Source organism: Papaver somniferum, chromosome 2 (assembly GCF_003573695.1).
Source record: "Papaver somniferum cultivar HN1 chromosome 2, ASM357369v1, whole genome shotgun sequence".
Taxonomy (NCBI): Eukaryota; Viridiplantae; Streptophyta; class Magnoliopsida; order Ranunculales; family Papaveraceae; genus Papaver; species Papaver somniferum.
The window spans coordinates 133,008,270-133,019,980 of NC_039359.1; the positions used below are offsets into that span (position 1 = coordinate 133,008,270).

At 39.0% G+C, this 11,711-nt stretch overlaps 1 protein-coding gene across 1 annotated transcript; it reads left to right on the forward strand.

The window, feature by feature from the left end:
• Positions 1 to 1,776: 1,776 nt before the first annotated feature.
• On the forward strand, positions 1,777 to 10,105 carry LOC113351978 (clumping factor B-like). The gene is made up of 3 exons (XM_026595869.1): positions 1,777 to 1,818; positions 2,105 to 2,685; positions 9,817 to 10,105. Exons 1-3 carry the CDS (start codon positions 1,777 to 1,779, stop codon positions 10,103 to 10,105), a joined length of 912 nt encoding a protein of 303 aa, XP_026451654.1.
• The last annotated feature ends 1,606 nt before the right edge of the window (positions 10,106 to 11,711 follow it).

Genomic DNA, 11,711 nt, shown 5'->3' on the forward strand with positions numbered 1-11,711 from the left:
CCGGCCTTTGTCAGGATGAACGACATACACCACCCACCCTTCACAGCCCCTTGGAGTTGAGGAAGTTGAGGATACAACGCATAAACACTGGCACTATCATGCATAAAAACCCTATCCTCTTTGACTTCTCCAACACCTCCAGTACCAACTTGCATGTTTGGCTTTGGTTCCTCACTGTTGCTACTTCTTATCTCTACTACCTGTCAAATTGGAGAAATGGGGGAATCCCAATCAATAACACCATCACAGTTACTAATAAAGCCAATTACAACTATGAAATTCACTTTCAACACCTTGAACCCGACAATTCTTCCATGATTATCAAAAATCAATACCTGGTTTTCTTGCATATTCATCTTAGCCTTCTTTTCCTCTGGTATACCCATGGATTCCTGATTTATAGACATGGCTGAGCGATCATTCAGATTTAGGTATGCATTATAACCTCACTTAGACATAGCTTCAACAATTGGAACACTGAAGGGATTTTGAGGAGATGGAATGTGGAAGTTACAGAATTGGAAATAAAAACTGATTTCTTCCAAACATGCCTTATGGACGAGAAGACCAACAGTTAACACATCTCACCCATCCTTTTTTAATCCTCGAGATCAATTAGTTGAGATATTGTGGAGGAACATGCCTACTAAGTGTATGCAAAGACCTATTGAACGCCATACCAACTTATTGGCCGTTAAGAGGCGGCAGCAAACACTTGGCAGCTATTTGGCAAGCGGACTACCCGTGACCCGAAGTCGAAACCCAGTACCGAACCGCAGCTGCCCTCAACTATTTTCGTCAGAGACGGGCTTGAAGTGGCAAGTGGAAGCCCAATTACCTTAAAACTTCTAGAAGAAGACGTTGTCATCCTTCTGAACAAGCCCATCCTTCTAAAAAAATTAATAAAAAGCTTTTGAACGCAATATTCGAACGCATGACCTCAAAGAAGTTAGGTAATGTATCAATCCACCAAGATGCCCATCTTTAGACGTGTCTATAGGGTGTTTTGAAAAAACTAAACTGGTTCAACTACTCAACATTTTAATAAACACGCCAAATCAAAGTGTGGCCTGTTGTAATATGCATGGGATATGGTGCCTATCCACTTAGCACCATTAGTTACACCAAGCACCTTGCATAAGCACCTTGTTACACCAAGCACCTTGTATAAGCAACTTGTATAAGCTACTTAAGCAATAGTAAGCTACTTTGTTGGATGAGATTAACACCTAAAGCTAGTGGGTGTTGAATTGCATGGTTTGCAAGCTAGAGGTGTTATTGCTACATAACATCCTACATGTAGTGTGACATGTAATACTAGGTGGTGTATACAAGCTAACACCTTAAGACTTGTATAAATAGCTCCCTTAGGCTATTGTATTTTGTATCCCAATTTCTTAAGTGAATAAGAAATTCTCCCTTCTCCCTTATTACTTCTCTTAATATCCATTTTGATTTTAGTGGTTAATTAGTATTTGCTTTAATTATTGTTAATATTACTTTGGAAACGTAATATGGCCAAAATTTTCCTTTTTTGGACACGCTATTATATGAAGGACTGTTTTAGCAGGAAGAGCATTTTTAGCAGGTTGCAATGAAGCCTCCCAACTGGTGTTGCCATCTCCTAGTATGCATAAAACATAAAGAGTTAATTAGACCCCAAAGATAAACATCAAAGTTTGGTGACCCACCAGATACTCCCTTAATGGCAGTTCCAAAGAGGGTAAAAGTCTTAATGGGAATTAGGTGTTGAAAATAGGTCTTGATAGGGTAATGATGGTTATTAGAGTGAAGGGGACACATATGGCTTTGAATGGCGTAGTTAACAAAGTGACATGACGGCTAACTAAGCGCCATAAATGGAATTGAATTGACACAATGGGGTATTTGAGGGGTTAATTAGCAGAGAGATTACCATTTTCAGAGAGATCTTTAACAGAAGAGGAAAGGTTTAGGTTTAGCAAACTAAATTGAGAGTATGGCTGATCCTGCCCAGAATTCAACCAATTCCATCGGAAATCTTCCAAATGCACCACCAGTAACACCTGAATTTGCACAAGCCAAGTCAATTCTCCCTTATTTGAGCATAGAGGAATTGCAGCAGTTAAGAGAAGATGCACAATATGAAATTGATCATCTGATTCAAGAGCAAACTCGTCAGAGAGAGGCAAAAGAGGCTGTTCAGGAGCGGAAGAAAAGGAGATTTGAGGATCTCTACAATGCATGGCTACCCAAGTTCTTAGAATGGCAAGAACGGAAGGATGAGGAAAAGGATGAGAAGCAGGCCAAGACCCCAAAGTTTGGAAGTTCAACAGAAAGTGATTCCGAGGCCTCAGAAGGGAATGAGTATGAAGTGGCGAAAGTGGATACCAGTGACCTAGATTCGGATGCTGCGGAGGACAAGCAAAGGATGAATTCTTATCATGATGAGAAGGAGAGAAGGCGATTTGAATACGAACTTGCCAATCCCAAGATTTTTTTTCGTACCATGAGTGAGGGTGAACCTGTTGCAGTGAAGGTGAGTCGTCGAATCGCTGATCTCGATGATGAGTCAAGTGAGGAAGAAAGGGAAGAAGGAGATGAGGATAGTGATGAGGAATCATCACCCAGTGGGACTTCTCCTGCACCATCTGATAGCGAGGACTATGGTGAAGAGGGTCTGGATACTGATGAGGATGAACGGTGGTAAGCTCATCAGAGTTACCAGGAAAGGATAGATTTTCAGGCATTGCATAAATCCTGAAAACGATCAACAAGTTTTTTGTAAAACAACTTTTCTGGTAATTTTCATTCCTTCTACTCTTCCTGATGTTGGTGCGAAAGATGGTAAGTTTCTTTGTATTTTGAAAGTTGATGCGGACGGTTTTGGATTTCCTTTTATTTTGATTTTGTGGGAAAGTAGTAAGATACAGAGAATTTTCTTGTGTTTGGATTGTAAAGTTGAAAGGGGTAGTCGTTGTTTTAAGTTTGTAGTAATAGTTTGTAATGAAAGGGGTTTGGGTTATGGCCTTTTGGTGAAGGTATTTTGAGAATATATAATGGTAGTTGTAATGGTAGTTTAAAACTTTGATCTTTTGAGGGTTTGATAGTTGTGTGAACTTGTGGTGCTGATGCGGAAATTGAAAAAACTTGATATAATGCTCAATGAGATGATAAATGTTAAAGGAATGTTTGTAGTATTGGACTTGTTTTTGTTATTGTTTTCTTGTTTTTGTAAATTTACAAACAAGCAATGTTCTTGGTGAATGATTCTAAAATTCCAATGATTGTTAAGTAGAGATGGGTAGGAATGACTGAATTAATGAATCAATAGGGTATATAAAATGCTGTTTAAGATGGTGGGTACTACTCCAGTTTATAAAATGTTGTTGGAGTAAGATTAATTCAAAGAATATTTTAGGCCCAATTCCAAAAAAAAATCTATGTGCAAGCCTAGTACTATTACTACTAATCCTAGCATGACAGAATATTAATTCAATAATCAGTATAGCCAAATCCAAACTCATCCAACATTGCTAAAACCCATCTGCATACAAAACCCCACCATGATTTAAGAATCAATTTTTTTTCAACAATCCATACATTCATTCTCTAGTTAACAGAAAAATCCAAACAACTACATTTTATCACCTGGCTTGTCGCTTAGTCCTTGGAAATGGTTGCTCAGATGCAGTCGTTTGAGAAGCAGGGACTGCTGTTGGTGCTGGTGCTGGTGGTTTCCTTGCAGTTCTACCATTAATGTCGTCCCGATAGTAATCATCCCTGGATGTCCTTTGCAGGTCAAGTTTATCTACCTTTGGCAATTTATACTCATTCCGACAAATAACTGCCGTACTGAATTCCTCGTCGACTTCATCACCAGCATATTTCCAGATTTGGGTAGGTGAACCTAAAACAATAGACTTTCTTTTATTTTCCTGGACTGGCACATAAACTACCTGCTTAGCTTGGGAGGCTACACCGAAAGGATCATCCTGGAGTCCCAACCTATCAAGCTCAACCAAAATGTAACCAAGTTTGTCTTTTGAGACCCCTGCTTTGGTAACCCATTTACACCTGAAAAGTGGCACTTTCAGCGAATGATATGTCAGCACTAGAGCTGGCAAACCAAGCCAAAACCCGCGGGTTGGCCCGTCCCGTGAAAACCCGCACCCGTCCCGGATGGTAACTAAACAAGACGGGCGCGGGTTGTATAATTAGTGGCTTGTGAAGAAACGGGTTAACCTGGCCCGTACCGTGAAACCCGTGGCTGGCCCGTAAACCCGTAATTCCATTCCCCGTACTGTGAAACACGTAGCTTGTTACGTGTCTTCCTATTTGTTTTCTTCTTTATTTTCTTCTTCTAGGAATTGTTATTTCCTAACCATGTAGCTTAGTTTCTATCTGATGAAGAGAAAAGGGGATCTGAAATTTGTTCTTCTCCAAGCTGCTGGCATCAAATTGAGACGGAACTGGAGATGAGTTCCATGGGTGTTGTTCATGGTGGATGTATGTGGTTTGCAGACGTAATTGAAGATGGCAGAAAATGAAAGTTAGGGATTTGTGTTGGTGGAATTGATATTGGTGTTACTGAAATTGGGTTCTAGTGAAATCACGGTTGGAAAGATAAGTCTTTCCCACTCTAGCATCCTAACTTGATTGCAATCTCGTTAGTTAATCGATAAAAAATTTCAAAAAGAAACACTTTCTTATTTTAAGATCTAAAACTGTTCTATCTTTAATTTTGATTGGAAGTAACTCATCATATTCAAAAATAGGGCGCTTTAATCTGTATTACCCATTGATTTGGTTTGATGTTTATCCATTTGCATTTCCGAGTTGAGTCTGTTCTCGATCGATTGTTTCAAGTTAGGTCAAAATCTACTTTAAATGTTCAGCGCACCACGAACAATGCAATTTGATTTAATTCTCTAACTTATCATGTCTAATCGAGATTATATCTCTTAATTTCTTGATCAATCTCTCAGATGTCAACGAGGAAGGGGTTTGATGCATATTGCAAAGAACTAATGATGGAAATTGAGAAGCTCTGTATTCAATTGATATATATACTCCGCAAGAATTGAGGTCCTAAATGAAGGATTAAGCCTGCAATGGTAATACCACCGCATGCACTTCAACTGCTTGTAAGGACTCCACACAGAGGAGCTTGTACTCTACTCTATTCCACATCACACGGCGATTATGAAATGGATTTTGGGTTAGATGGTTTGCTTTGAAAACTAATTAAAGATGAAATTCAGATGAACAAGGAAGAATGGGTTTCAAGTGTACTGATTTAAACTCGAGTCTGGCTGAATTCTAGGAAAGTTTCATTGCCTCGTCCACAACCAGTTAATCGGTGAAGCTGTTGCTACCGGCGGTTGTCTACAGATCTGCAGACGAAGATGAACATGGAATCGGGGTTTGCTGTTGTTTGAAATGCATGTACTATAATAGTTTTGTTGGATGTATATGTATTTTTCAATTTTTGTTTATGTAATTTTCGATTTCTGGCGAGTTGACTCAACAAAAACCAGTTAACCCGTGAGCACCCGTGAACCCGCAAGCTTTACCCGGGACGGGCGCGGGTCGGATGAATGACCACCCGTGAAGAATTTCAACCCGCAAGCTTAGGCTTGTATTAACCCGTAATCCGCGGGTTGGTCACAAGCCATCCCCATCCCGCCCGTTTGCCAGCTCTAGTCAGCACCCATATCTCTTGTAAAACACCATAATAATCCGCCAGATTAAGGGTAATCCCCGCTTGTCTAATGTGCGTGTCAGTTGCCTCTACGTAAACCCCGCTATTCTGGTTAACGGAACCATCATGAGATTTTGTGCGAAACAAGTATCCATTGATGTGATATGCTTCGTATGTCTCTACTTGTGCATTTGGTGGGATTGATAGCCACCTTTAGTCCTGATTGAAGTTTTCCCTAGAGTCTTTCCATTCACTGTCAACCTGAAATACATTATAAGGATTAGCCTCCGTCTCAAGGCAAAAGTTACATAGCAAGAGTGACATTTTCTGCAAACTCTTACCACTTTTTGTAACCATTTGGCGAACTCTTCACGATGTTTTTGATCTAGTTGTCTATCATTCATACCAAGATACTTATCCTTCAAAAAATTCTGGTGTCGGCTGGACAGTGCAATGATTAATGTTATTATCTTTACAGAAATTCGGACACATAATCAAAAACTAAATAAAAAATTAGGTTATCTGGTTAGATCTAGTTATACTTACTCAACGTAAGGAGCAGCTTCATGCGAATTCCGCAATACATAGAAATGCGCTTTATCAAACAGATCATTATCAACACGATGAAACTTAGGATTTGACATTGGTTTTCCCCTGAAAGAATAAGAATCTTCGCCAGTATCAGATGTGTTGAGTTTGTATGGTGGAATTCCGACAGTATCATTCATGCTTTGTTGGTGCTCAATGATAACCTCAATTGTCTCTTCCGCGAGGTTACCTTCAGCAATGCTTCCTCCAGGTCTGTTTCGCACATGCCCTTTTATGACCTTCATGCACCTTTCAAACGGATACATCCATCGAAAGAATACAGGATCACAAATTTGCACTTCCCTGGTAAGATGTACAGTTAAATGAACCATGATGTCGAAAAAGGATGATGGAAAGTATTTCTCGAGCAAGCACAACGTCACAACGAGATCCGACTGCAATTTTTCTAACTCTGCCACCTTGATTTCTTTGCTAGATATTTCCCTTAAAAAGAAACAAAACCTGATAATAGCATATCTTGTTGGCTGCGGCATAATTGATTTAATCGCAATGGGCAAAAAATGTTGCATTAGTATGTGATAATCATGCGATTTTAGTCTGATAAGCTTTCGATCTTTTCAATTCACCAGTGTTGAAAAGTTTGAACAATACCCTTGTGGAACCTTTATCTCGGATAATATTGCACGGAACTTGTCCTTTTCCTCCGGTCTTAATGAGTGACATGCTTACTTTAGTATATATCCCCCTTTGCCATTTTCCTGAGGTTGCAACTCGTCTCTAAAACCCACCTCTTTCAGGTCCATTCGAGCAGCAAGGTGGTCTTTCGACTTAAATTCATTATTCAACAATGTTCCAACGATACTCTCGCATAAATTCTTTTCGACGTGCATGAAATCTATTCAATAGTGGAAAACATGATACCGCCAGTAGGGGAGGATCCGGAACCATATATTGAACTTTTTTCAGTAGCGCCTTTCGGTCTCCTTCCCTTTCCCCTTTTTTGGGTCGATGGTCTTTTCGATTCTCTTCATCTTTCCACCTCTTCCAGGGTTATCCTGCACGAATTCCACCACAATGTTCTTCCGTCCCTTTCCCCATTTATTCTTTATAATCTTTACCTCATTTTATATTTGTGACGGGGTCATAAGTTCCGGAGCCTTTTCAGTTTCTTCTTTTCCGTTGAACCCCTTCTGACGTCTGAATGGATGATCGTATGGTAGGTATCTTCTATACCCGGTATAAACCTCTTTTCTACAATGTTTTAGCCTGACACAGTAAGTATTTCTCCCACACACCTTACAGGCATCTCGTCCCTGGTAGGGGAAACTACACAGTGTACCGAGAGCAGTGTAATCATTTATTATCCATAAAACAACCGCAGGTAGAGTAAACATCTCCTGTTTCAGCGCATCAAAACATTGGACTCCCTCAAAAAATTCCTTGAGATCCTCGACAAACGGTTTTAACATAACATCAATGTCCTTACAAGGCGCCCCATCGATAATCAATGACAGCATGGTGAACTTTCTCTTCATACACAACTCTGGCGGAAGGTAGTAAATCACTGTCAGAACTGGCCACACACTGTGCTGTTTTTGCATGCCTTTGTTTACGTCAGCCCCGTCAGCCGAAATTCCTAGTCGCATATTTCGAGTATCTATATTTTTCCATGCTGGTGAATCCGCCGGATGCCGTAAAACACCATCTTCTTTCTTTCTGGTGTCGTGCCACAATAAATATTCGACAATTCTCTTTGATTGAAACAGCCGTTTCAGTCTTGGGATAATTGGAAATACCACAAGACTTTTGCCGGAATTTTTTCATAAACCTCGTGGGTGGTGTCGTCAACTTTCCATCTTGATTCCCCACAGGTGAGACACTTGATGTGATCCTCGTAATCCTTCCTATAGAGAATGCAGTCATTGATGCATACATGTATCTTTTCGTAACCTGAACCCAAATCTCTCATCAGCTTATTAGATTCATATGTACTTTTTATCATCTCATTTCCTGGAGGGAGCATGGATTTTAACAGCGGTAGAAGTTTATTAAATAACTTGTCGGAAGCTCCGTGCTTGCTTTTCAGGTTAAACAGTTCATACATTGCAGATATCTTTGTAAAATCGGCACACCCTTCGTATAGGGGTTTCCCAGCATCTTCGAGTATCCGTTGCATCTTCTCAGAATCCTTTGAAAAGTTGTCTCCTAATAAAGCACTAACCATTTCTCTAGTCTCTGCATCATGTGTTGGTTCATCAGAGTGCGGACCGTCGCTGCCATAACCATCCAAAAGTGTCCACCTTGATGACTCATCTCCTTCTCCGTGCTTAGTCAATACCGCATAATTTTGAATGAATCCAGAAGAAAATAAATGATACTTAACTTTACTTGACTTGTACGAGTAGAGGTTGAGACATTTCACACATGGACATAGAAACTTAACTTTTCCCTTGTGGTATGGTTTCCGTTTCCCATTCACAATATCCTGTCGGTATGTATGAGTAGCAAACTTTATAAATGCATTGACTCTGTCTTGATAACACGGTTTGGTTCTATCGGTATACATCCAAGATTTATCCATTACTCTAGGATCCATTATGAATTCTCAGATACCTGGACGGAGAAAAAACTTGTGAACATCTTGTGAAAATGTTATTGTGGTCCGAATAAAACTACGAAATATCATTGCAAAGAGTAATACGTACACAAAGAGTAATCACAAATCACAATGTGAGTTCAGTTATCATATATGAATCATACAAATAATCAGAGGTTATCTACCTACATACAGTTGCATGTGAAGACAATATTTACCCTACTATGACCATTAGAGTTACAATCTCAGTTAACAAAGCAGTACTGAAAAGAATTACTTACACGGTCGATCTGATTATTCCGCAAAGCAAAACTGAAAGGGAATATATGGTTTATCCAGGAGATGAATCAGATGATCAAAGTAAACCACTTGTTTAGTTTTCTAGGGGGAGGTTAGAAGATTTAAGAGTAGAAACATGAAATGATTTAAGACGAGAGATATGAACACATAGGGTAAATGGAAATTTGGCAATATTTTTACTAATAAATAATTTGGAAAAATATTTAAGTGTATATCGTAAATAATTTGGTAAAATAGGAAGGTAAAGATCCTTCAATTTGCATGCTGAACGTTCTATGTTAAGAATTTTCTCAGTCAAATCTTGTTATCCTGCTGCATAGTTTTCTACTTTGAAGACTCTAAAAGACCGGAGTGCGATGCGACTAAAAATCGGAGTACGTGTTGCTGCAGTTGTTATAACGGTACTAAAGTAAAAAAACTAACTTTGTAAAAAGTGGAGTACGTGTGGGTACAGTTGAAAAATAAAATCGTAAGAACTGGAAGAAGTTATGGCCCCAATTAGAATTAAGTGAACTAAAAAACATTACTCTAATAATTGTTTGTTCTGTCCAAGATGTGCAAGGAAGAAGAGAGAAAGGCTAGAGATATATGAACGTCGTTGGATTAAGACAAGATGTGCAAGGAATAAGAGAGAAAGGCTAGAGAGATATGAACGTCGTTGGATTAAGATAAGAAGTGCCACATAAAGTGAAAGTGATGAGGAAGGTGGAGAAGCAGTAAAACTTGATGAGGATGATAGCAGTAGTGAGGGATATAATGATCCAGAAAAAGAGGCTAGAGAGAGACAAAGGCAGGATAGAGATGATGCAGAAATGTATCTACTCTATTTGGCAGAGAAAGCTCAACCCAGGATATTTGCTCGTACCATGTCTGAACCCCTGAACGTGGATTCAGACGGTGAGGAGATACCAGTGATGGATGTAGATGGAAATCCTGTTGCAGCAGAGGTTCAACAAGAAGAAAATGAAGGATCATAATATGGTGAAGATGATGAAGATGATGAGGATTGAGGTTATGTTCCTACAGCTTCTACCAGCACTGATAGCGGCGTAGACTTCTCCTATGAAGAAGAGGGCTTTAACACCAATGATGACGATGATCAGTGGTGATCATCTGAAGAGCATTGGGAAAATCTTTTGAGGAAAACTTAGGAGGATTGCATTAATGAAGTCTTCAGATCATCTTCGTGAAAATTCACAAAGATTTTCCTAATGCTTGTAGTTGTTGGTGTTGTTGGAACTGAAAGAGAGGTCTAGTCTTCTGTAATACATGAGACATCTTTTAATGCATGGTTTGTGTTTTTTTTTGGGGGGGGGGGGTTTATTTCGGCACAAGGTTTGATCTTTTAAAGGTGTTGTTTTGGTGTTGACAAAGATCAAACTCGGTAGTAGTAGTGGTAGGTATTTTGCTGGTACTTGTTATGGAGGTTATGGGAATTTTGCTTATCGGACGGCATCGGAGTTGGTTGTTCAGGTGTAAGTCGAAATGGAATTGGTAGTGTGTCTAGTTCTTTTGCTTATGGTTTGATTATAAATGGAACTACTTAGTAATTAGTGGTCTGATCTGTAATGGTGATGGTGTTTGTAAATGTGGTTAATGAAATTGCAATTGTCTTTTTTCGGTTTCTCTTTGTGATTTCAACCGTGGTATGTTGAAACAAAATAAGCATTATTCTCTATCCAGTCTAATTCACTTGATGGAGAGGCATATATACACCTAGTCTGAATCTACAATCTGAGATGTTCATAATCACCAAAAGATGTTCATAATCTTAAATCACCTACAATCTGAATCTACAATATGAGATGTTCATAAAGCATGCAATTGAGATGTTCATAATTACCAAAAGATTCTCAAATCAGGGTACAATTCACAGCAACATAAAAATAAACCATGAGACATGAGCCAAACCATGCTGCAGTTCAAGATATTGCAATACACCGCGTCACATAATGCCTGTCAACAGGTGCTGGCTCTATGAAAAACGCGTAAACCCAGGTAAACCGTGCATGATCAACAAATGCTGGTGTCTATGAATTTTGCAAGAAATCAATTATTATTGTAGTAATAATGTAGTAGGAAAAGTTGCGTCTGAAATTCAATAAGGAAGGAGTATTTTGTTAAATAAGGAATGTAAAATTTTAATTTTAACAAGTGTACTATCTATCTCATTGACATGAATGCTTAACGTGTCAGGATATTTAGAGATATCTTTAGGGTTACGGCAAGATTATAGGCGTCTAATTAGAACTGACAATCAGTAGTCTAATCCTACAATCCTAAATGTAGTATTTTTCTGCTCGGTCTCGCAAAATCCGAAAAATCCCACTTTCCATATATCACCTTGATTTTCGTTTGTTATATTCATGGTAAACATAACCCACCCACTATATTTAGATTTGCATACTAGATATGTATAGGAAAAAAAACAACACTACATTTAGCTAGATTTGGATCCTAGAAATAAGAAATTAGATACCTCGTTCGTAAGTAAAAGAAAGAGTAATTGAGAGGATGAGTTCTAATGAGAAATGTGTTGTTCCTGCCAATGGTCTTATTAATCATGACCCTCCTCCTCCGAAG

Excerpts from the sequence above, each read along its gene's own strand:
- LOC113351978 (XM_026595869.1), top strand. The coding sequence starts at position 1,777 with ATGGTTATTAGAGTGAAGGGGACACATATGGCTTTGAATGGC. Across the intron at positions 1,819-2,104 it reads CACATATGGCTTTGAATGGC|TTAAGAGAAGATGCACAATA; the intron begins GTAGTTAACAAA and ends GAATTGCAGCAG. Across the intron at positions 2,686-9,816 it reads ACTGATGAGGATGAACGGTG|TGAAAGTGATGAGGAAGGTG; the intron begins GTAAGCTCATCA and ends TGCCACATAAAG.